This window comes from Sceloporus undulatus, chromosome 2, assembly GCF_019175285.1.
Source record: "Sceloporus undulatus isolate JIND9_A2432 ecotype Alabama chromosome 2, SceUnd_v1.1, whole genome shotgun sequence".
Taxonomy (NCBI): Eukaryota; Metazoa; Chordata; class Lepidosauria; order Squamata; family Phrynosomatidae; genus Sceloporus; species Sceloporus undulatus.
In genome coordinates this window covers 305,631,875-305,657,886 of record NC_056523.1, presented here as the reverse complement: position 1 = coordinate 305,657,886, position 26,012 = coordinate 305,631,875, and the positions used below count along the sequence as shown (strand labels likewise).

General features: G+C 42.7%; 2 protein-coding genes across 2 annotated transcripts in view; one reads left to right on the top strand and one right to left on the bottom strand.

Moving 5' to 3' along the window:
• Nucleotides 1-3,852, bottom strand: part of PAIP1 (poly(A) binding protein interacting protein 1) — a 30,215-nt gene extending 26,363 nt beyond the window's left edge. The window contains exons 1-2 of the mRNA XM_042447837.1: nt 3,547-3,852; nt 3,485-3,512 (exon numbers count right to left, since the gene is read on the bottom strand). Coding sequence (XP_042303771.1) covers nt 3,485-3,512; nt 3,547-3,681 — 163 coding nt within the window. The 5' untranslated portion in view covers nt 3,682-3,852. The remainder of the gene's footprint in view (nt 1-3,484; nt 3,513-3,546) is intronic.
• A 13,674-nt stretch (nt 3,853-17,526) lies between these two features.
• The window catches only part of NNT (nicotinamide nucleotide transhydrogenase), a 77,159-nt gene continuing 68,673 nt past the window's right edge, over nt 17,527-26,012 (top strand). The window contains exon 1 of the mRNA XM_042449619.1: nt 17,527-17,579. The gene's annotated coding sequence lies outside the window, so the exon portion shown is untranslated. The remainder of the gene's footprint in view (nt 17,580-26,012) is intronic.

Below are 26,012 nucleotides of genomic sequence, written 5' to 3'. Positions count from 1 at the left end.
ATAGATGCTCGCTGGAAGACGGGAGATTTAACTCTAGAAAAATTATGTACTAGAGTTTGGGATACATGGTTACTTGAATAGCCTTCCTACACCATCAATTCTTGTAATGGTAAAAAGAAATCACACTCCTTTTATGAGGACTGGTAAACTCTTATTATGTTACCGCTACCTCACGTTTGCCCAAACCACCATCATGAACTGTTGACTTATGGAGAGACACTTTCTGCTTGAACTCAATCCCATCATGAAAGGCTTCCTCAGTGAACTTCTATGTTCATCTTAAAAGTACAATGCTATCCAGATAACTACTCTAATGGAATTGTTTGTTAAGTGTCCCTTATATGTGTTAACTCATAACCTAAACCTGCTTGTACATGTTGCTGTTGCTACTGATTTAATATTCTTTGTGATGTTAAAAATAAATAAATTTTTTAAAAATAAAAATAACTTAAAAGAAAGCACCAAAATCCATGCGCCACACAAGGATTTGATGCTAGTATGATTTGATACTGTTGTTGTTGTGTGCCTTCAAGTTGTTTCCAACATATGGCAACCCTAATGTGAACCTAACAGAGGGTTTTCTTGGCATGTTTCTTCAGAAAGGGTTTGCTATTCCCATCCTCTCAGGCTGAAAGAGTGTGATTTGCCCAGGGTCAGCCAGTGGATTTCATGGCTGAATGGGGGATTTGAATCTTGGTCTCCAGAGCTGTAGTCAATGCTCAAACAACTACGCCACATTGGCTCCTTTTCACTTTTACTGGGCCACCCAAAATGCATGTGTATTTTGGGTGGCCCAATAAAGGTATTGCTGTTTTGGGAATTTTGGAGGTTATTGTACTTTGCTGCATGTCCAACATGGCTAACTCAGGATGAGTTCACTACCATGTGTAAATGCCAAGATATGATCACTGCCATGTGTGTGACCTTTCCCTGGCAAGGCTCCTATGCCTTGCAAGCTTGAGATGTTGTGGACAGGAATTTAGCAGGGAGAGCTTTTCCGGTTGTTTACACCATGCTGGCTTTCATGGTTTCATGCTATGATGCCAGTGACACAAATAAAACATTTTACTGATATGTATGCTACAGAAGGACACAAGCTTGCACCTTTTTCAATAGTAGTAATAGTAATAGTTATAATAATAATATAAATAAGTATTTTAGTCACACAGTACAAAGTAGCAGGGGTGGGGGAAAATATGCTTTTGAGGCATAATGATACCTGGGGTTAGATTCCCCAAGTATTTCCCCCCCAACAGTATCCTTCCAGAACCCCAAATTGGGAGGGAACAGAAAGCCAGCGAGTGTCGAACAATGACTCTGGAGACCAGAGTTTGAATCCCTGCTTGGGCAAATCACACACTCTCAGCCTCAGAGGATGACTGTAGCAAACCCTCTCTGAAGTAATCTTGCCAAGAAACCCCCATGATAGGATCACCTTAGGGTCTCCCTAAGTCAAAAAGGTCTTGAACGCACACAACAACAGCAAAGCCTTAGCAGAGGTGGAGAGCAGGCCTGGTCCACTTTTGGTCTGCTGCTGGGGGCACAACCAGCTTGGACCAACACATCCTCCTTTTGGAAGGCAGAGGCCCGTTATAAACGGGTGTAAAGTACGTACCCAGTACATACTAGGGTTAGGAAAGGGTGTGCTTTATGCACGCCCCCAACCCTAGTACGTATTGGGTATGTACAAAATGGCGGTGCCCATACCACACGGGCACCGCCATCTTGACATCGCGGACGCATAGCATCCGGACGTTGCGCGGTGGAAGTGATGTCACAAGTGTGCAACTAGCGCCTTGCGGTGCCACTTCCGGGGCGCAAAAAGAAGCACCATTTTTGAGCTTCTTTTTTGCTGCATCCGGGAACCACGCAGTTTGGCTGTTGCGGTTCCTGGACGCAGCAACTGGCGGCGCCGGCAGACCGCCACTTTCAGGCGTTCTGTAATGCACCAGTGACCAGACACATCCTCCATTTCCACCGTTGCTCCAGGAGGAGGAATTCTGTTTTGAGCAGGACTAAAAAACATTAATTTAATATTTCTAAGAGTGGTTTTTACCTTCAGATTTATGCCCCTGTCCTCCATTTTTCTTGAAGGTCCTACATAAAGAGCCCTGGTGGCACAGTGGTTAAATGCCTGTACTGCAACCACTCACTCGCAAACCACAAGGTTGCGAGTTCAATACTAGCCAAGGGCTCCAGGGTTGACTCAGCATACATTCCTTCTGTAGGTCGCTAAAATGAGTACCCAGATTGTTGGGGGCAATTAGCTTACACTTTGTAAACTGCTTAGAGAGTGCTTAAGTGCACTGATAAGCGGTACAGAAATGTACTTGCTATTGCTATTTTTTACATTGTCTTGTCCTCCTTGGCAGTGAAGCCATCTGGTCACCCTGCCTCAACCTGGATTGTTTCTGCGGAGTCAGGGTGGCCAGACACATCCTCCTTTTCCAGGACGTGTCCTCCATTTCCACCTTCTACCCAGGAGCAGGCATTCCAAAATGTCCTCTATTCTGATTAAGACTATAAGCCTGAATTTAATATCTATGAGTGGCGTGAAGCTTTTCCTCTGTTTTTTCTGGGAGGTATTTTGTTTTGAGCAGGACTAAGAAGCATGAATTTAATAAGAGTGATTTTAAGCTTTCTTATTTATGGCCTTGTCCTCCATTCTGGCCAGGACTAAGCAGCATGGATTCAATAAAAGTGGTTTTAAACTTCCATATTTATGGCTCTATCCTCCATTTTTCTGGGAACTCCTCCATTTTTACCAGAATTAAGAAGCATGAATTTAATAAGAGTGATTTTAAGCTTTCTTATTTATGGCCCTGTCCTCTATTTTGACCAGGATTAAGCAGCATGGATTCAATAGGAGTGGTTTTAAGCTTTCATATTCGTGGCCCTGTCCTCCATTTTCTCCTGGGAAGTCCTCCCTTTAGACCAGGACTTAGAAGCATGAACTTAATATAAGTTTATGTATTTATGACCCTGTCCTCCTTTTTTCTTGCTGGGAGGTCCTCCCTTTTGGGCAGGACTAAGCAGCATGAATTCAAAAGGAGTGGTTTTAAGCTATCACATCTATGGGCCTGTCCTCTATTTTGAGCAGGACTAAGAAGCGTGAATTCAATAAGAGTGGTTTTAAGCTTTAATACATTTATGGCCCTGTCCTCCATTTTGACCAGGAGTAAGAAGCCTGGGTTCAGTAAGAGTGGCTTTAAGCCTTCATATTCTGGGGAGGTCCTCCCTTTAGACCAGGGCTAATAAAAAGCCTGCATTTAAGGAGGATGCTTTTAAGCTTCGGTATCCATGGCTCATCATAGCCTCCATTTCTGTTTCTTCTGGGAAGGTGCTCCTCCATCCTGCGGGGGCCTTCGTCCTCCTGGGCGGCGAGGAGAAGGGCCTCTGGGTGCTCAAAGCATAAGCAACGGAGCAGCGGAGGAGGGCGCCCGCCCGCCCGCCTGCCCCGGGGAGAGTCCGCCTCTCCGTCTACCTGAGGGGGCGGCTCCTGGCGGGCCTGTCTTGGGGGGGCCGGAGGGGCTCCTGGTGGTGGGCGACGAAGCCTCCCTGCTTGAGGGGCTCGGGGCCACCGAAGCCTCGGCCGCCTCCGCCTTCGGGGCCCAGCGGGGCGCCTCCCCCTCGGCCGCGGCCAGCACCGGGAGCCCGGTCGAAGCCGTTGTCGGAGGACATGTTCCGCCTCAGCCGGGCCTCTCCCTCACATTGAGCGGGGAAGCCGACCGAGGCTCGCCTTCGCCTTCTCTTTCGCTTCCTCCTCCTCCTCCTCACACAAAACCCGACAGGAACAGCCTCTGAGCCCCTCTCCCTCAGCCGCCTCCTTCCCCCTCACAGCGCCGCTCAGCGCCTCGGAGGCCTCGCGCCGTCGCCATGGCAACAGGGGCCTAGCCTGTTTCCACGGCCGTTATGAAGCCTCCCCTCGAGTGCCAGTTTTGAGATCCCAAAACACACACACTGCAGAAATAATCCCGCTTTGAGACCGCTCTAACGGCTCCCTCCCCCCGGCTCTATAATGCTAGAGAATTATTCTGGGAACTGTAGTTTTGTGTGTGAGAGAGAGAGAGCTCTAGTAGTGCCACAATAAACTACAACTCCCAGGATTCCCTAGCACTGAGCCAGGGCAATTAAAGTGGTCTGAAACTGGATTGCTTCCACAGTGTGTTTTTTGGACCTTAGGCTGCATCCACACTAGAGAAATAATCCAGTTTGGCACCACTTTAACTCTTTGTCTGGCTCAAGGCTATGGAATTCTGGGAGTTGGAGTTTGTTGTGGGGCCCAGAGCAGAGCTGTGCCCACAACAAACTCCAACTCCCAGAATTCCATAGGCTTGAGCCAGGGCAGTTAAAGCAGTGCCAAACCAGGTTATTTCTCTAGTGTGGACATGCAGCCAAAGTTCACCTACATGCTGAGGGCAATGCTTTGCACTCATGCAAACCTGAGGAGTGCTTCTCTTTCAGATTAAAACGGGAGGATTTCCTACTAATTAGACATACATTGCAAAGTTAACCTTGCTCTACCCATCTGGGGAAGAAAACGGGTTAACTATTGCAAGTACAGCATGTCCGTGCCATGCACAGGCTCGCCATACACGGATTTGAGGTTATGTGGACAGTGAGGTAATACAGTATGGCAAATGGGGCCTGCTGCGTCACACGCTGCACCGCACGCCATGGGGGCACGCCCCATTCAAAGTAACGGGGCTTCATCATACGTGGGATTTGCCTTACTGGGGTCCAGAAGGGATCCCCCACAAAAGGCAAGGGCACACTGTATGCAAAGCCAAAGGTCGAAGCACAGGTGATTCGCCAACCATGATGCATTTTACCTACCTGCTTGTTTTCTGCCTATAAAAGAAAGAAACTTGTATGGTTCCAGGTGTCAGTAGTCCATACCAGATGGCAGCTGGCCTGGTCTGATTTCTTTAGACTGCTTAATTCCTGCAACCCCATAAAACCCATGACCTCCTTAACAGAGTGCATCCATCTGGCATGCGGTCTTCCTCTCTTCCTACTTCTCTCCACCTTTCCCAGCATTATTGTCTTTTCCAGTGAGTCCTTCCTTCTCATGATGTTTTCTGAAGTACGACAGCCTCAGCTTTGTCATCTTGGCTTCCAGCTTGATCTGCTCTGGGACCCATTTGTTTATCCTTTTGGCTGTCCATGGGATCCTCAGTACCGTTCTCCAGCACCATAGCTCAAATGAATTGATCTTCTTCTTCCTATCTTCTTTCTTAACTGTCCAGCTCTCCCATCCATACGTGGTAATAGGGAATACGATGGCTTGTATGATTCTAATCTTTGTGCTCAGTTGTATAGCTTTGCATTTTAGAAGGTTTTTAGTTCTTTAACTTTTGTCTTGAGTTGTATATCTGTGCATTTTAGGATCTTTTCTAGTTCTTTCATAGCCGCCCTCCACATTCTTAATCTTATGCTGATTTCCTGACTGAAGCCCCCATTTCTATCAATATTTGATCCCAGGTATGGGGATTCTTTTACTATTTCTGTTTCTTCATTATCTAGGTTTAACTTGTGAAGGTCCTTGGTGGTCATTATTTTGGTTTTCTTTATGTTCAAGTTAAGGACTGCATTTGCACTTTCTTCTTTGAGCTTCTTTAGTACTGTAAGTGTTCCAGGTCTGTGAGGTTTTCTGCTAGTACAGCGTGCCTGCAGCATATGCAGGCTTGCCTTACGCGGATTTGAACCTACACGTAAGGCTACCCACAGAGGACAAAATGGTGTGAGCACTATAGAAAATAATTGGATTTAAGCATTTGTGGTTTTTCCCATATGTGGAGGGGTCCGGAACTGATCCCCTGCATATAGAAAAGGGCTACTGTACTATGGTGTCATCTGCATATCTCAGATTGTTGATATTCCTTCCTCCTATATTCACTCCTCCTTCTTCTGTATCTGAGCCTGCTTTTCTTATAATATGTTCTGCATACCAGTTGAACAGATAGGGTGAAAGGATGCAGGCTTGTCTGACACCTTTGCCAATTGGGAACCATTCTGTTCCTGGTTCTGTTCTGATAGTAGCCTCTTGTCCTGCGCAACTCTCCCCTGCCTCTCTGATGGTCCTCTTTGTCCTCCTGCTCAGCTCAGGTGGATTCAAGACCCCTTCCCACCTCTCTGTTCTATCTCCCATGCTCCTTAAAAAATGGGAAGGATGTTCTTAGGGTTAAAAAAATGGTTGTTATGTGTGGTCCTGGGCAGAAATAATCGCTTTGACTGCCTTGGCTCAATGCTAGGGAATTCTTGGAACTGTAATGTTTGTGATAGGATTCAAAGATATGTAGCAAAGGCCCCCAAACTGTGCCCTTTGTGGGATTTTGGACGTCAGCTCCCAGAATCCCAGACTATTGGCCAACATGGTTGAGGCTTCTGGGAGATGAAGTCCAAAAGCTCTTAAAGAGCACAGTTTGAGGACCACCGTTATGTAGAGAGATCTAGTAGCACGTTTGAGACTCATTAAAGAAAGAAGTTGGCAGCGTGAGCTTTCCTAGACTTCAGTCTGTTTCCTCAGATGCATTTGGAAGATAAATCTGAGGAAGCAGACTTGGATTGTGGATCGTAGATCATAGAATCATATTTGAATCTCCTTTCTTGTAGCTTTCATCCATTGCTCCATGTCCTATTCTCAGGAGCAACAGAAAACAAGCGTTGCTCTATCCTCAATATGACATTGTTAGTGTGATTGTGTGAGCTGCGTTGCACCATGCCGAAGCTGTGTACCTGGATGGCCACCAAGGAAGCAACACAGAGCTCTGTGCAGGCTGGAGAATCTCCTCTCTCCCTCCAGAAGCAGAAAAATTAGATGCCGAATGGATGGAGGCAGTTTTCTTTTTAGTTTCTCTGTATACAAGAGTGCCCTGACTGACATGCAATACATTATACAGTACAGTATACCATCACAACCAACAAAACCCACACTGTATATTGAGGCGTCACCTTATATACATGTGTATCTCCCAGGCACTAAGTCCAGCCTCTTTCTGGTGTGTACCCTAGTCTAGTCCAAGGATTCCCAGACTTTGGTCCTACAGTGTTTTGGACCTTAACTCCCAGAAGCCCCAGCCTGCTTGGCCAACTGACAGGAATTATGGGAGCTGAAGTCCAAAACATCTGGAGGATCAAAGTTTGGGAATCACTGTTCTAGTCTAACCTCCGTTAGTGTAGGAAAATAACACACGCTTCAAAATGCTGACTCGTGCTATATTAGTCCTACCACATTCAGGCAAGTTTTTATGTAACTAATTGAGTTACTTTTGAGAAACTAGAAAGAAACTAGCCTAAAATTGTAACTGTAATGGCAATTAATAACTTTGAGGCCGTGGAATTGTAATTGTAAATAACTCTAAAGCTCTGGAGTGAAGCTAGATCCAAAACACACTGCAGAAATAATCCAGTTTGAGACTGCTTTTTTGTGAGCCTTCTCTGTCAGAGAGCTCTGGTGCCACAATAAACTACAATTCACAGGATACCCTAGCCCTGAGCCAGGGCAGTAAAGCAGTCTCATACTGGATTATTACTGCAGTGTGCTTTGGACCCTAGTGAACAACAGATTCTCCAGCACTGAGGTATCAAAAATTTAAGTTACACTGGGGGAAAGTGAAGTTCCATTGCAATGTTAATTGTCAAGTTAGAATCATAATGTAACTTATGACTTTTTTTAAAAAAAAATGAAAGCCATTCATTCCAGCTAACTAGTTACTTTTGAGCACTGCTTCAGTTAATTTTGATCCAAGGAGGTGTCACTGTCTAGGCTTGCGGCTCTAGCCCTCTTGTGGCCAGTCTCTAAAATCTAAATGTATCCTGGGGTAATAAAGCAGTTTGACACCACTTTAACTGCCATGACTCAGTGCTATGGAATTGTGGGATTTTTAGTGCTGTGAAATATTTAGCCTTCCCTGTCAGAGAGCTCTGGTGCCCTATGAAAATACAAGTCCTAGAATCCGATAGCACTGACTCATAGCAGTTAAATTGGTATCAATCTGCTTTATTTTATAAGGGATCTTGTAGCCCCTTTGAGAGTAACATTGGTGTGGGGGGTGTGTTTTGGTTCTGCCTTTTAGCCTTATGTGTGGTTTTATACCGGTTTAAGATTATTTTAACGATTGAGAATTTTTATTGTAATGTTTTTTAAAATGTTTGTATCTGTGAGCCATTTTGGGGTCCCTTCTGGGAGCAAGGCAGCAGCATACAAGTGAAATAAACACATCAAAATAAGTTTCTGCAGAGTGGCAACAGCCCTGGACTTATGGATAATTTCAGCACTTATTTGGTGGGAGAAAAACTCTGAACATGGTCAGTGATCACAGAGTTATCTATGCAGAGCTGGCATAAACCTGATTTAATGTCTAAAGAAAGAAAGAACAGCTGTGATGTGTGGTTAGGGGAAAAAGTAGACCATGGCCTGTTACAGACTGCCAAAATAAAAGCTGCTTCGGGTCTCTTTGGAGGTATGCTGTTTAAAGATGCATGCATCATAAGAATCCAGAAGCCGCACCAAAGCTGCACTCCAGTGCTTAGAAATGGAGTGTGGCTTTGGCGCGACCTCCGGACTCTTAGGACCCATGCATCATTAATAGCATACCTCCAAGAGACCCGAAGCAGCTTTTATTTTGGCAGTCTGTAACAGGCCATATTTGAGGTGGTCTTTTTTTTTTTTTTTTTTACTTTTCCCCTTTTGTTTCAGTGACCTAATGATCCTACCTTATTTTTATTATTATTGTTTTACACGTTCAATCACTGAGTCATAATGTTTATTTAAGTATGTCTTTGTTTAATGTCGGAATTCTCAAATTTAATATAATGTTTTTTTAAAAATACTGGGTTCACAACATGTGCCTCCTGGCACCAAACACCTTTATTTCACAACAATTCTCCCCAATCTGAATCTCTGGGGAGAAGTTGGAAACACTCCTTCCCAGAAAGAAAGAGGGATTACTAGGGTGCGTAATGGTTTTTTTTTCTTAAAACCAGTAAATTGTTATTCCATGCTTTATAGAAACTGGGCATACTGTTATTTTATGTGCTGTCAAGTTGAAATCTCCAGAATTTAATGTTATTAATATCTCTGCTCAGGTCTTGCAAATTCAGGGCTGTAGTTTTTTCTTTATGAGTCAAACCATTGGTATTGATTTTATTGAGTCAATCCATCTGTGCCTAGTAATTAATACAAACATGATGCGAACTAAAACAACCATAAAGCAAATAATTTTCAGAATCTAATAAATATAGATATTCTGAGCAAATTTAATGAGTTTGAAGAGGAAGACTTCCTGGGTGAATATAAAGTATATATATATATATATATATATATATATATAAAAATGTAATTACAGACATTCATTTGCCATTGCCTTAATCCTTTGACCATTATGGCTGCCCACAGGGTATAAAAAAGCAGTTTGACACCACTTTAACTGCCACGACTCAATGCTATGGAATTCTGGAAGCTGTAGTTTTGGAAGAGAGCTCTGGTGCCACAACAAACCAGAACTCCTAAAATCCCACAGCACTGAGCAAAGCAGTTAAAATGGTGTCAAACCGGATTATTTCTGCAAAGCAGAGATGAAGCCTACGGTCTAAAACACTGCAGAAACAATCACTTTTGAGACTGCTTTAAATGCCCTGGCTCAGTGCAAGGGAATCCTGGGAACTGTAGTTGATGTGGCATCAGAGAATCCCAGAATTCCCCAGCACTGAGCCAGGGCAGTTAAAGCAGTCTCAAACTGGATTATTTCGCAGTGTGTTTAAGCAAGTTAGTGACTAGGCTCCACTATTCACCAATTATCTGATGTTTCACAGGATTTTGTTTCTATGTCAGCTTTTTATTCCAAGTTATGTTGGACGATAATTCCCATCATCCCCAGCAGCACACAGCTGAAAACTAGCTAAACTTTGGAGAACAGGGAATGGGCATTCAAAACAACAAAAAAAGGACGGAGGGAAGGAATGGACATAAATACGACATTCATCATTCTGCTTATCAATGCAACCATGTGCCCATTACACAATTAAGTGGAATGACCACTTCAGGTGCCATTGTACATCATTGGGGAAGCCTGGGACTTGAAGTATAGGGAGAGGCATTTTAGAAGTCTCAGCCATAGGGCTCCAGTGGACTCACGAAACACAAATCCAGGATTCCATAGGATGAAACCAAGGTAGTAAAACTAGAATACATCATCCTCCCATATTTACGGCTTTGATATTTGCGTATTTGATTATTCACAGATTTGATTACTATGTTCTCTCTAGGAATCTCTAGTCCCAGTGCAACTCTGTGGTCAACTTTAACTAAAAGTTGCACTCAAAGACCTAGAGGTTCTAGAGAGAACACCCGCTAGCCCCAGGCATTTGTAGCTCCTCCAGTGCAGTTCTATGGTCAGCGTCTGTTCCAGTGCACTGGAGGACCTAGAGATTCCGAGAGGTGTCATCTCAGGTGAAAACATGGCGTTTTGTTTATTTGTGGTTATCCACATTCACGGGGTCGGACCCCAGCGAATGTGGCGGGACAAGTGTAGTAATAACCACATAACTGCATACTGTGAATAGGCCAGTCTTTCTCTCTTAACCATCTCTCTCAGCCACTTTTTGTGGGTGTCTACACACTGTAGAATATGCGTTTGACACTGCCTAAACACTGCCGCTCCATCCTATGGAATCCGGGATTTGTAGTTTTACAAGGCCTTCAGCTTTCACACGCCAAAGAGCACAGGTGCCTCACAAAACTAAAAATCCCACGGCGATTGCGCAAATGGCAGTTAGGTGACGTCAAATTTTTAACTGCCATGGCGACTTCTGCACCAATGGTTTCCAAACTTGGTGTCTCCATACATTTTTGGACTTCAGCTCCCAGAAGCCCCTGCTAGCTTGGCCGACAGTCTAAGATTCTGGGAGATGAAGTCCAAAACATTTGTGGAGGACCAAAGCTTGGTGCAGAAGTAAGGCAGTTTGGCGTCACTTTTAACTGCCATGGCTCTGTCCGTCTACAGCGCCCTGGGAATTTTGTAGTTTTGCGAAGCACCAGCGCTCTTTGTCATAAAAGCCGAAGGCCTTGTAAAACTACAAATCCCAGGGGAGGGAGCAATAATGGCAGAGTGAGGAGCCGAGAACGTATCTCTTGAAAGCTAAAGCTTAAAAAGCCAAAGAAGAACTGCTCCTCCTAAATGGAAACTGGACGTGGGCAATTATAAAATGGACAAAGAGGAATGTGTGAGGAGAACAGAAGGAAATGCCTAATTAAAGATTTAATGAGATTTATGAGAAAGAAGATAAATTAGTGGCACTTTTTTGGTTGGTTGTTTGCTAAACTGAAGGGCAGATGTGATTTATAAAACAAAATCAAAATAAAACTACAAAATCCGGATTCCATCAAATGGAGCAGCCACAGGTGAGATAAAAGCCTAATAGTGCATCCACACTGCAGAAATAACCCAGTTTTTGACCACGGTTTTGCCAGCCAGCGCTGTGGAATCCTGGATCTGTGGTTTGTCGTGGGCTAAGAACTCTCTCTGACAGAGAAGACTATAATAGCTCCCACAAACATACAAATCCCAGAATTCATTGAGGCGCGCGGCCTTTCAAGCGAGTCCGATCCAAAAGCCCGAGGGAGGTGTCTGTAAAGGCTCTGCACATGCGCACTCTGGAGCGTCCGAAAAAAGAATGACGTCACGCGCCGTCGGACAGGCCGCCCCCTTCTCTTTCCAAAGCGGCGAGAGTCGACTCGAGACAGAGAAGAGAGAGAGAGAGACAAAACGGGAGCGAGCGCCTTCCTCCCCCCCGTGACCGCACCTTGGCGCCCCGCCCTTTTGGCCGGGGCCTCGCGCTCGCTCTCTCTTTCCTCTCTCTTAATATTAATCTCTCTGGCTTCCAGTCTCGCGCCGCGACGGCGAGCCGGGAAGGTCAGAAGGGGGAAAGGGCGCTTTGCAGTAGGAGAAGGGCTATTGTTTGCCCTTCCCTAACCTCTCTGCCCCCCCCCTTTATGTCGCAGGACGAAGGAGCTCGCTCTCTCTCTCTCTCTGTATGTGGTGTGTATAGATAGATAGACACTAGTGTGGTGTTTGTGTGGCTGCAGTTGGTATGTGTGCATATTGTTGTGTATATATATATATATATATATATATATATATAGTGTGTGTGTGTGTGTTCTGCATGCCTCTACTGTATATATACATACATATATAGTGTGTGTATGTGTGCTGCATGCATATATATAGATATATATGTATATATACTGTATAGTGGGTGTTGTTGTGTGTGTGTGTATATATATATATAGTGTGTGGGTGTGTGCCGCATGTCTATATTATACACCATATATACAGTGTAGTGTGCGTCTGTATGTGTATTATATATGTGTGTGCGTGTGTGTGTGCATGCGTTTGTGAGTGTGTGTCTGTTTTTTTCTTTCTTTCTATCTATACATAACCCCTTGGATGAACCTTGGGCAAGTCACACTCTCTCAGCTCATTGGAAACCAATGGCAAACCTCTCTTGGAGAAATCTGGCCAAGAAACCCCCATGAGAGGGTTTGCCTTGGTTGCCATAAGTAGGAAAACTATGAAGGCACACAAGAACAACAACAAAAAATCATTTGTGTGTGTGCTTTTCTTGTAAAGAAACGCTGCGTTTTCAGGATTCTCCCCAGCAGGGCAGGGGGAAAGGGCTAAAAATGGGGTTGCTGTGGCCAACTTTCCTCTCCCCAGGGAACTGGGCCAGGTACCATTTCACCCTATTTGTCTTTTCATGCCCCTCTCAGTTGTAGAGATGGGGGGGGGGGATTTCGTAGCCAGATTGGGGAAAGGAAACCCTGCTCCCCCTCTTTTTTTACTCTGGAACCAGATTCAAAGGCGAGGGTTAATTCCTTCCAACTTTTTCTCTCCAGGCTCCAAACTTCAGTGACGGTGAGGCCTGTCCAAGTCAGAGGAGAAGGACTTTCCCTGCCTGCTTCCTTCATTGTTCCTAGTCAGCAGAAGTAGTGGCCTGGGCTGTCCTCTGGGCTCTTCCTTGGCTCTTGTGCAACTCAGTGGGATCCCCAAAGGCCTCTTTTTGGTAACTAGTGCCTCCAAAAACTTGGCACTGTCTTGACTCAGAATTGCATTGTCTCAGAGGGAGAGGAAGACTTTTTTGGGTGTGGTGGTGGTGGGGAGGGAGGAAAAACAGGATGGCAATTTGGCAGATGAACCAGCTAGATCCCCAAACTTGGTCTTCCAGGTGGTTTTTGGACTTCAACCCCAGAAGCCCTGCTTAGTAAGACAGCTGAAGTCCAAAACATTTGGAGGACCAAAGTTTGGGAACCACTGATTGTGTGGTGGCTGTTACGTGCCTTCAAGTGGCTTCCGACTTCGGAGACCCTGAGGCAACCGTAGCAAGATTTGTTCAGAGGAGGATTGCCATTGCCATCCTCTGAGGCTGAGAGAGTGTGACTTGCTCTGAGTCCACCCAGTGGGTTTTGTGGCTGAGCTGGGAATCGAATCCTGGTCTCCAGAGCCATCTGCCGACAATGAAACTGCGACAACCATGCTGGTTTAAGGGGCTTTCCTGCTGTGTAGGCAAAAACAAACGGAAAGGAGGAAAATGTGTGCCAGTGAGAGCTAGTTTCTCCCAACTTCTGTCAGAATAGACCTGCAGCAGCAGTTGCTAAAGTCAACACAGCTGCCTGTCTGCTACGTGGAGGTCAAAAGCACAGGAGGTGACCTTGCTTGAGCCACTCAGCTGGACGTTCAGGATTTAATGAGGCCTTTTTTGCATGTGACAAGTTAAAGTCTCCCTTATCCAAAATGCTTGGACCAGATGTTTTGGATTTTTTTGAGCTTTCGGAATATCAAACTACAGGAAAAGAGATTCAACCTCAACATTAGGAGGAACTTCCTGACAGTAAGAGCTGTTTGACAGTGAAAAACACTGGCCAGAGGATGGGTGGAGTCGCCTTCTTTGGAAGTTTTTAAACAGAGGCTGGATGGCCACCTGCTGAGAGTGCTTTTTTTTGGCAGGCAGGGAGAGGAAGGAAATGAAGAGCAGGAGTGGCGTCTTAATGGCATGTGGCAGATGAACCGGTTGGGCTTTTCTGTATGGTTGCATAGCAGGGAGTTGGACTGGATGGCCCTTGTGGTTTCTTCCTACTCTGTGATTCTATGATTCTGTGATCTATTTTGTGTAGACAAGCCAGAGTGCAACACTTGGAGATGGGACCCAGTCTAAATGCAAAATTCATTTCTGTTTCATAATCTGTTTTGTGTTTCCAAACAAATGTCTATTGCCAGTAATTGACTGGATGGGGAGTGAACAAGTGTGAAGCTTAATTTAGACAAGACAGAGGGAAATGTCAGTTTAAAAGCAAAAGGCTTTTAGTAATGGCATCTACGAGATTTTGTATTTTTGTGCCTTTAATGATATATTTGAAAATTATCTTAATTCTACAGGTTAATTGCCCTTTAGCAATGTTTTCTTGTATGTACCTATTTTGTGTGGGTTTGTGTTAAATCTGTATCTGTTTTAATTTGCTTATTTGCTATTCTCCTCAGTATGAATCAAGGTACTGTTTTTCAGCTATTCAGCTATTCTGCTGTTCACTTCCAGCAGTAAAATTGATGTCTTCAACATATTTGGGGCACATGCTAAGGCACTCCGTTGCTCTGCCAACAATTTCCTGGCACGTGTCCACCAACTCTTCTCTGTGGTTTTGCACAATACACATCTTTCTTTCATTAACAGATTTTGTTCTTACATGGCACCTATTTCCATATCTGTATGGCAGACTCAGAAGTGGCAAGCGGTATACAGGAAAGTGAGCAGCTGCCATATAATAGTAGCAGTAGTAATGCTTTCATAACAGTAGTACAATTGTCCCTCAATGTGTGGTTTTGACCTGTGTGGATTTAATTATATGTTCTCTTTAGGAACCTCTAGTTCCTCTAGTGCAGTTCCTCCAAAGACACTGGAGGAGTAGAGATTCCTAAAGAGAACACAAGCATTTCTAGCTCCTCCAGCACAACTCTATGGCCAATAATCCAATCAAAAGTTGCACTGGAGGACCGAGATGATTCCTAGACAGAACACTTCTCGAGGCATTTGTTAGGTTCCCCAGTGCAATTCTACAGTCATCCTTTGGCAGGTGTTAACCAGAGAGGATGCGGGAGGACCAAGAGATTCCTAAAGGTGTCTCTCAGGTAAAAATAGTGTTTTTTTATTTGCACTTGTCCCATTTCACAAGAGTCGCTGTGCCCCTAACTCCAGCAAATGTGGAGGGCACACTATATATGTCATCTACCAACTTGTGGGGAGCCAATGGATTTTATATTCCCTTAAAAATTATAGATACAGGCATAGCGACATTACTTTTGCACTAGTGTCTCTTGTTCAATAATGCTAGACAGTGAGATTTAGCTAACATTTCCTTGGGAGCATGAAAGAAAAAAAAAACTGTCATGCTTAAGTATATTTGTATCCAATGAATGAGAGGGGTAACTTGCAAAGGACAAGCTGCAAAAATGTACCCAGAGGTATTATATTGTTATACAAAACAGATATAATCAGTAGACAGGATGCATGCACAACACAGGAGTTAGGCTCTCTAGTTTCACACAACCTAGTGATTAAGAAGAATGTACCAGAGGATAAGTTAGTTGAATGTGGTGCTTTGATAGCTGATTGGACAGTTAGCGACAGGCTGCATAAATTAAAAGTGCATGACTCAGAGACAGCTTTCACAACAAGTCCATCCCTTTAATGAATGAAGTTGACTCAGTCAGAGGATTGATAAGCAGTTGTATCCAATCATGTGTGGCTGGTGCAAATTATGCATCATGCTGCCTCTGCAACCAGCCAATGGGAACTTGCTAATGAAGGGGATTCCTTCTTCTTGTGTTTCCTGCAGACGTGGTAATGCCTTGGCTACTCCTAATGTGGGTTATTCCTTTGAGGGCACTCTTTTATATCTGCCATATGTTTGAAGGCAAGGTGGTGGTGCTGCAATTGATATTAACTTACTTTCTGTTCAGGGAAAGTATATTCTTACACGTTTTGAGTATCCCTCGTGAGTACGTGGCATAAGCCTGGTTTACAGTGTTAAGAGTTTTCTATTTATGGCAGTTTCCTTAGAAACCTGCCTGCGGGAAACTTCTGTTACTTGTTCATCTAGTTGGGGAAGCAGAAACATCTTGAGCTGTTACAAACTTTTATTTTTTGTGGTAGATTGATAACAAGGATCAGTTTTCTGAAGTATTTTTTGTTAAGGAAGTAGCAGCAAAAATGTTGCCCTGTGTTTGGATTTATTTTGTGGATGTAGCTTTAGAATGATTGTTGTGCTGATTTTCCCTCTGAGGTCAAGTGAATGTTTCACAGTTACAGATTATTAAATAATTGTGGAGGGCAAATTAGTTAGGCACCTCTGGTGTGCTTCCTGTATTGCAAAGTGAAGCACTGACTACTGTATCTCAGTGTCTTCAATTAGTGAATCTTTAATTCAATTAATTTTTGTGTTGCAGTGGGAATATACTTTCTTATGTACTGTACAACTGCTACATTTAATCTTTCAGAGGTTACTATGGTTCCAGTAACACTGGTTAGATTGTAAGTGGAAAAATCATTAACATGGGCCATGCATTATGGGATGGTACCAGGATGACATTGTGCAGCATATGGTATTTCGTCAGAAATCTGTGGCATGGTTTAGCATCATATTTAGTTTTTTAAAATATCACCTTATTGACTGTCTTGTTTTCAAGGATAAAGACTGCAATATAATTAATCTTATCTTATTTATTTTCAAGGGAGAAACATCGTAAAGACAAGCTGCTGGATTTAACCAGCTTGCTAATAATGACTATCTAAATCCCATTGAAAATACCGGCTAAAAGCCTCAATTGATTTTCATTGCTGGTTGGATTGTACCAAAAATCTTCTGTAAGTCTCTGAAAGTTAATAATGGCATATCTGAAAATGTTAAAATTAAGGACTTATGACATTGAGTGTTTAGGAATCTAAGAAGATGCCTTATACTGAATCATAGTCTTGTCCACTCTGTTCGTTTTGTTACAAATTTCTAATAAAATAAGGTAGAAATAGTTTCAAAGAATCAGGTCTAGGACAGAATAGTTAATAATAATTAATGTTGCATCAGACGATTGCAAAATATGAGTTATATTGTGGGCTTTTACAAAATGTCTTCTATATAGGTCCTAAGAGGCAAAGGTCTAGGAAGGTTGCTAAATATTATTTATTCACAGAGAAAGGTCCAGGGGTCTTTTTTATTTCTCGAAAGGAATATAGAATGGAGGGATGTGTCTACAACTTTGACGTTATCAGATACATGTGCTTTCCTAGTCTTTTGTGCCATATTTGATAAAATGAAAATTTAATATGTATAACACAGGACAGCTGTGTGGCTTTTTAACAAGGTGATTCTGGATCTTGGACAAACATGCAAGGCCCCTGCTACAGTTGTTACGAGCTGCTCCAGTCCCCTTTTCAATATGTGATGTGTCACAAAGTGAAGACTGTGAAGATGCCATGCTACGGACATTTCGCACCACCAGTACTCTGGTGCCAAGCACCTGTCAAACCAGGTATGTCACTCAAGAGAAGAGCTTGATTTCCAACTATTGAATTTAATATTGAACACCACCGAAGCACAAGGACACCCACTTCCTGTTCTACTTTCATAGAATTCTGTTACTCCTTTTAAGTTTTATTCAGGCATCTCACATAGTGTTAAGTGAATATGTAAGGAGGGAAGCATAACATTTCACTCTCTCTCTGTGTATCATTCTTGTAAATATGGAGAACAGCAGTCTAAAGAAGAAAGCCTCTAGTAGCGTGGAGCAGCTTCATGCCATCAAGGAACCTAAAACATACTGGTTTCCATTTGCATGGAGTATCTGCAAATAGAAAGTTTTTCCTAGGTGTAGCAGCTGGGAAAACAGGATACTTTAACTCTATGCAAACGTCTGAATTGGACTCATTTTGACCAGAGGAAAGACATCAGGATTGGTCTGGGCAGCTCTATTCTGTTAACCAAGGTTAAAATACCAGTGAAAATAGTGTTGCTAGGTGTAGGCAGCTGATTTTAAGTGTACTTCTTTCTCATATATAAATAGTGAATGTCTTGTTCCCTTTTTTGTGGGGAATTATTGACTTTGGGACTAACTCATTTACAAAGCCTTCCTTTACACAGGCGGTGAGATGGTGAGACAGTGAGATGGTGCAGGTCCTTGTAAGTTTCAGTACTCTTTCTGCTTGCATCCTGCCTATTATAAGGATAGGAATTTGCTAATGGACAAAGGTGTTAATTACGCTAAGGTAGAATATTGTAGGGAGGATATTTATGAATTAGGTAACTGGCCTTTCAGTTAGCCATTTGTCTAGAGTGAATAATTCCTTGTGGCCAGAGTTATATTTTTTGGTCCTGTTGCTCAACTCAGACTGTGACAAATTGGATAAGTGCAAACAAGTAGGCTGATAAAACATTTGCTAGCTGCAGGAATATTTTTTTGGTGCCAATGTACTACTCTAATAGATCATGCTCTTTATAATTTGTGTGCAGGTTTTCTCTTAGTTTGCAGTAGCTAGGCTTCAATGGAACATAATCTGAATGCCTGCTACTTCTTTTTTCTGCCCGATTTAGGTGGAACTTAGGAGTTTTGATAACCCATGCTCTTAATCATTAACTCTAACACAAACCTTCGTTATTATTCTTTGTTAATCCACTGGACTTGTTTCAACTATCGCTGTTTTGGGTGTCTAATTTAGACTATGAGCCCATAGGGCAAGAAACCATGTCATGGAAATTAACTGAGGGCCCCAAAACAATATTAGGTATTAGAGGAAAATAGTGAAACATGGGGTATCCCTTAATATCAAGTTGCTTCGCCAATGTGGATGAGAGCTACAGGATAAATCATATCCCGTAGTAAAGACTACAGAAATCATGTTTCATTGAATGGGTCTTTTTAGTAGAGAAAAATGGTGAGGTAATGTAGAAACTAAGCAAGATTAGTTTTTTGGTTAGAACCTGGATGGGAGACTGCCGAGGAGTGCCAGGTGCTGGTAGAATTGTTTCAGAGGACAGCAAGGGCAAATCACCTTCTGAGTATCCTTGGTTAAGAAACCAATAATAATTAAAAGAATAATAATAAGAATAATAATAATAATAAAATAATCTTTCCGCCTCTCCTCAATGGATAGAAGCGGGATCACCAGCAAGGTTAAAATTACAATTACAATATGTGCAGCATTAGTTTACTGCACCATTAAAACCACAGTAAAAAAAACAACATAAAAACTAAGAATCTAAAAACATTAACATCAATCAATCACGGGGTCAGCTGGGTCTCGTTCCATACTAGCGATCTTCATAGGAGGGCAGAGAAGAGAAGCGCGGTGGAAGAGCCTCTGTCTTTACTGCCTTCTTAAAGGTTTCTAAGGATGTAACAAAGGCGGGTCTTCTCTGGGAGTCCATTCTCCATAGTCGTAGGGCAGCTACGCTGAATGCCTTTAGGGTTGTAGAAACATGTTTGGATGCTGTATCCCAACAAGTTCTTCCACTTGTTCTAAGAGTACGGGGCGGATTGTATAGGGAGATGCGCTCCCGTAAGAACCCGGACCCAAGCCATGGTAGGGCTTTAAAGGTAATGGACCAATGCCTGGTATTGTGTGCTGGAAGCTAATTGGGAGCCAGTGTAGATCTTTTCAAAAATGGGTGTTATATGGTCAAGTCGCGAAGACGAGTGACAAACCTGGGCTGCTGCATTTTTGCACTAGTTGAAGCTTACCGAACTTGATACAAGGGTAGCCCCATGTAAGCACATTGCAGAAGTCGAGACGAGAGATTACCAGAGCATGTACTACAGCTTCAAGGTCCCTTCGTTGAGGTGGGTTGGCAGTTGGCGTATCAACCGAAGTTGGTACCAAGCACTTCTGGAGATGTCAAACGAGAGACGGATCCAGAAGTACTCCCCAACTGCGAACTTCATCTTCGGGGGAAGTGTGACCCCTCAGGAGAGGGGGACAAATTTCCCCTCCCCGGACCTAAGGAAACCTATGGCAAGTACCTCCGTGTTTTTCTCTGGATTCAGCTTGAGTTTGTTTTTCATCATCCAGCCCATTACTGACTCAAGGCAGGGTTCAGAGGGGAGAATTCATGGGATCACATAAGTAGCAGCTGCCTTGAAGGGACATAAAAATGTATCTTAAGATACTGAGAAGGAGTGCATCCTTTGTGTGATTGGTTTTTTTTTTAAAACATAAAAGGTAAGGTGCAACCTTGTATACATGAGAGTTTATGACATCTTTCCCTCTACTGCAACACATATCCATGAGTAGCTGCCACCATATCTTTCACCATGGGAATAATTTTGCATCCTTCATCAGTGGGAAAGGAAATCCGAGTAATGCAGTGATGAAATTACTTTAAGAAGAGGTTAACTAATGGGTTATGGAATTCTGACGACCCCTCAAAAGCTATTTGAGTCCTGAAAAATTCTCTAGGTTTATAATAGTTTGCATTCCCCTGGTAGATCTATCTGTAAAAAGGAATCCAGTTTCCTTGAAAAGCATTGTCCATATGGTGCAGAGTGAATGGTTGAGAATTAAGCAGATTAAATAAGTGAAAGACATTTTGGTACTTGGGCCTAGTATGTTTTGCAATCAGTCCTTCCCATGTAGTTTGGCAGTAAGCAGGAGAAGCAGAACAGTGAGTCCTGCATGACTAAGAATAGCTCAGTGGAATGTCTGTGAGGAAAAAATTAAAAACTGCCATCACTGAAATGTTAACTGTTGCTCTCTTGTTTTCTCCCCTCACATTTTAAAGGAGAAATGTGGGAATTGATATTCTGGTTGATAGTCCAACAATATTGGAAACCCTCTTTGACACTGGCTATTCCGAGATGCAGAAGGTCAAGAAAGTGGGTACCAACCACACTAGAGTACTTTGTGATTCTTCACATAGGGCCTGAACGTGACAGATTCCTACTCATATGACAGCCTGAGTTTTGTCATCTTGGCTTCCAGGGAGTCTCTGGCTTGATCTGCTCTAGGACCCATTTGTTTGTTTTTTTTGGCTGTAAATGGAATCCTCAGTGCTTTTCTCCAGCACCACATCTTGAATGAATTGATTTTCTTCCTATGTTTGTTTCTTAACTGTGGGATCTTTAGTTTTTTTTATTTACTAGCAGTTATGTATTAGCTTATATAGGCTAGAAACTCCGTGGTGGTGATCCCAGGTATGACAACTTTTTACTACTTCTATTTTTTCATTGTCTAAGTTTAATTTATGCAGATCTCCTTGTTACTATTTTTGTTTTCTGTATGTTCAACAATAAGCCTCTGCCCTTTGCACGTTTCTTCCTTGATGCTTGCTTAATAGTTTGTATCAGATCTTGTGGAGGTTTTCCTGCTAGTAGTGATGGGTATACGTCAGTGTGTTATCTGATGTTTGCTTCCTCTTATCTTCTTCGCCCCTTGCTATCTAAGGTCCAAGTCCTGCTTTTCTCGCAATATGTTCATTGCATAGTAAATTGAACAGGTAGTGGTGAATTGGATGGCAGCCTTGACTGACCCCTCTTGTGCCAGGATTGGAACGCAGTTCCTGTTGCTTCTGTGTGTTTTTCTGTACTGACAGTAAGCCTGCTTGTAACGTAGGTACAAACTTCTCAATCAAGGACTAATCAAGATGTGTTGGTTTTCTCCCATGTCTTCGAGGGCGTTCCGAAGCCTTGGCAATGATCGTTGCAGTTGTAAAGCTTTGCTATAAGTCCTATAAAGCACATGCGATTTTTCTTTTGGAATTCCCTCATATGGCTCCACGTAGCCATTGTATGTTTCAATCAATGGTATTTCCCCAGTGGCCTCTTCCTTTTCTGGAATCCTCCCCTTGGACCAATCTGGGATTTCTCGTCTCCATGTAATGGGTTTGGAGTCTATGTTTGGCATAATTGTTGAGAGCATAATGTTGCTTGCATGGGAAGAGTAGTGATTATAGATAGTGCTATAATTGCTGCAATGTTTTGAATATCTCCTTTTTCATGGATGGGGTTGTATATCAACCAATTGGTTGCCAATTTGTTGGGCCAGTCGGTGTTGTTTTTCTATATCTGTTGACTTATGTTAGTTAGCATTATAGTTTGAATATCGATGCCAATGTGGATTGCAGCAGTTTGAGTTGGAATATCATCTGTTCCCTGGTGATTTATTTTTTTCGTCATTTTCACCTTTATTGGCAAGTTTCCCACCCTTACTTTTTTAGAAATTTGGGAGCTGCTAGCTTCATATGGCGCTCTCATTCCATACATCCTTCGTTGTTGTCATCTTTTTATATAACTCTTCTGTGTTTGTGTCCTTTTTATTCCTTCTTGGGTCCGTGAATTACATGATGTTATGGTTATTGTCCCAGATCGTCCCGGTCCTTGGTTTGAAAGTTTCAATGTTGATTTTCCCATATCTTGTGGGAATAGGTCCTCTTATATTCCTTCCTTTTTTGTTTGTTCGTCGTCCTATTTCTTTGCATTGAAATCTGTTGTAGTAGTTTTTCCTGTTATCTCTTCACACTAAGCTGTTTGTACTGTTGTAATGTCATGTGTTCAGTTGCATTGGATTATACCACTAGGTCTCATAATCCTTAGCATGGCCATAAGAAGGAAAGTGTGATAGGGGTGGTTCATAATGGTTTATGGGATATTGGATGAGAGGTGAAACCATGCTCAGAATACTGCTCCAGCATGAATTGTCCCTTGTGTTTCCACATGAAACCACCGTTTGTTTGGGGAAAGATTCCCAGAAGAGGTCAGAACAGTTTAGGCAGAGGTGAAGATGCAGGTTTGGTTGGGGCCCCTGTATTGTTCTCTACATGCACACAAGGTTCATGTCCCAGTTTTGCCAGTTAGCACAAGTGGTGGCTTATTGATCAGTTGTCTGGCAGTTCCTTCCTTATCTTCAGTGGTAGGGTAGCAACATTGTGGTGGATAGATTTAGGTGTCCGGTGCTAGGTTTGATTGTGTCAAGGTTGAATAACAATGTAACACAAAAAGTGGAAATCATACTGGGTGCCATTTGTGGTGCTCCGCCAGTATTATGCCCCTTCCCACTAATTGTCCCCAGTGGTAATGATGCACACTATGATCGTGACTATGTGTGTTTTCATTAGTTAAACTTGGTTTAGTGAAGGATAAATTGGCTGTTCTAACTCATATTTAAGAGAGCCACAATGGTGTAGTGCTTTGAATGTGTGGACTAGTGACTCTGGGAGACCAGGGCTTGAACTCCCCTGCTTGGACAATGGAAGTTGCACGTATTGATGCTTGAGCAAATTCAACATTCTCCCAGCCCTTAAGAGGAAGTGCATGGCAAATTTCCCAGTCTTTATAATTCTCTTGCCAAGATAAACCTGTGATCACTAAAAGTCAGAAACAACTTGAAGAGCACAAACAAGAGCCGTTGAGAGGAGAAAGAGTTAAGAGGTGATATGATAGTCTTGTTTAAATATTGGAAGGATTGTACATATTGAAGATAGAGCAAAGCTTGTTTTCAATCAACTGCTCTCAGAGAGGTAACGACATGGAGCAATGGATTCAAACTACAGGAAAAGAAGATTCCACCGGTAAACAATTAGGAAGATCTTCATGACAGTAAGAGCTGTTTGACAGTGGGGACAAACACTCCCGTTTGGAGTGTGGTGGAGTGGCCCTCTTTCTTTTGGAGGTCTTTTAAAACAGAAGGCTGGTTTGGCCCATGCTGTGTGGGGGGGGATTGTGATTGTGAGATTCCCCTGCATGGCAGGGGTGTGGACTGGATGGCTAAGATTGTGGTCTCTTCCAATTCTAGTGATTCCTTTGATTCTGTGAGAACAAGAAGAGAACTAAATTATGTACCAACATGGGAAATCGAAGCCAAACTATAACTGCCAAAACAGAAATGGAATAGCCAGTTTGGGCTTAACCATGCTGTCCCAGCACAACTGAACCCCTGAATATAGATGAAGAAAAAACTATGTTGGTTATAGCTGTTAAATTCACTGCTTTTTGAGTATTTTTAGGTAGATTTGGTATAACACCAGTATAGTGATGATGTGTGTCTCCTTTATTTCATAACACAAGATTAGTAGACATGGTTTGTATGGCCACTTTCTCTATGGCTATTCATTGTGAATTCTCTGTTTGTTTGTTCATGTTCACTTCGCCTCCCAGGCGAGCTCCTTGGTCTCCCTGCAGAACTCTGAGAAAAGGTGAGCACTTCTTGCTGAAGTCTGTTGGTAGAGTAGATTGGTTAAGAATAGGGTTATATACTGTTGCTACTTTAATAACTTGCATCTTTAGCAATATGTGAATAGTTTTCGTGTAAATAGCATCCTTCCTAAACCTTTAAAGCTCATGCAGCCTAAACGAGTTTGCAAGTGATGGGGCGTACTCCCTAGTAAGCCAGTGGGTAGATTTACTTCTAGATAACCATGCTTCAGTTTGAACTATTGACAGACCAATCTGAATAAACCGCACCCATCGTCGTTTTGGACAATTCAAGGGAGTTCCATGAAGATGAACCAACACAAAACCGTGCACTTTTCCTTTTTTGCTCTTTGTTTCTAGTTAGTGCCCAGTTTTCCCTATGTTTTAACAGTGTTGGGAAGTGTCTGGAAAACTGGTCCAGATGTAAGAAGTTGTGAATGTAAACCCCCCACAATTTCTGTTTTATGTTTGTTGAACATTGGCAGCAGTTTAGTGTTTGGTTGTCCAAATTTCTATGGGGGCTGCTATTGTAGGGCGGAGGAAAGACCTATTGCTGCGATGGCAGACTGTGTGTGGAAGGCAGAGCCCTGGGTTCTTTCTGAGAACATTGGCTTATTTTTATATATCATTTTAACAGAGACAGGAGTAAGCAACGAAAAATACATAAGTTTTAACAGTGCCAGTTCAGCCATGCGGCTTGCTATGTTGTTCCTAAACTATTCAGTGGGGTATCAATTGCTTTCTCCACAGTAAACTAAAAATTGTCCTCAAACATTGCTGCAAGACAGAAAGTTGAATACGGTGTAGTTGTGGTAGAGAAGTCAGTGCTACAAATTTTTTATTCAATGCATGAGTTTCATAGGAAGGAACTGCGCAAACACCTGTTTTAAGTATACCCTGACCTAAAGAAAACTCTAGATGAATTCAAGGAAGTCGAGCATAACTAAGACCAGGTGGACTTGAAGAACAACATAAAATATACATACAACTGAAATAAATGTCTTTCAAAACAACATATTTACAAGAGGCACACAGGTCCCCAAAACAACACTGCAGACACAAGTCTGGTTTGGAGACCAGCTTTAAACTGCACTGGCTCAATGCTAGAGAATTCTGGGGAACTGATGAGTTTTCATGAAACATTTAGGCCAGTCTTTAATATCAGAGAAGCTCTGGTGCCAACAAAATAAACTACAATTTCCAGGATTCCTCTAGCACTGAACCAGGACAGTTAAAGCGCTTATCAAACTAGATCTTTTTCCTGGCAGTGGGTTTTTGGGACCAGAGTTTCCTGTTGTTGAGACAACGGCTGCTGTTGTAAGGCTACTGTCATGGAGGAAAATTGCTGTGTAGAGCCCAGTGGAACAAAAATCTAGGTCAAATGTAAGTATTTATAACAATGCAATAGATGAGAACTAAGAACATGCTTCCTAAGAAGTAAGTTTCCATTGAGGTCAGTGGATTTTATCCCTAGGATATATGGATGCTGAAGAATTGCAGCCTATCTAGAATGAACATATGTATGAATAGAGATGTTGGTGTGGTGTGTAATGTTGGAACAAATTTGTAAACATAGATTAGATTTTTTTCCTGTTTAGTTAAAATATAGGTTAGTGTGAGAAATAACTATACCTCGGTGTATGAGTACTAAGCACTCAGGGTTGTACTGCATAATGGTGGGCTATCAGCCTGCTCTGGCTGGTTGCTAACCAGCAGTAGTAGGTTTCTTCACATGGTTCTGCTGCTGTAAAACAACTGTGTCAGCAAAGCAGTACATAAAGAGTG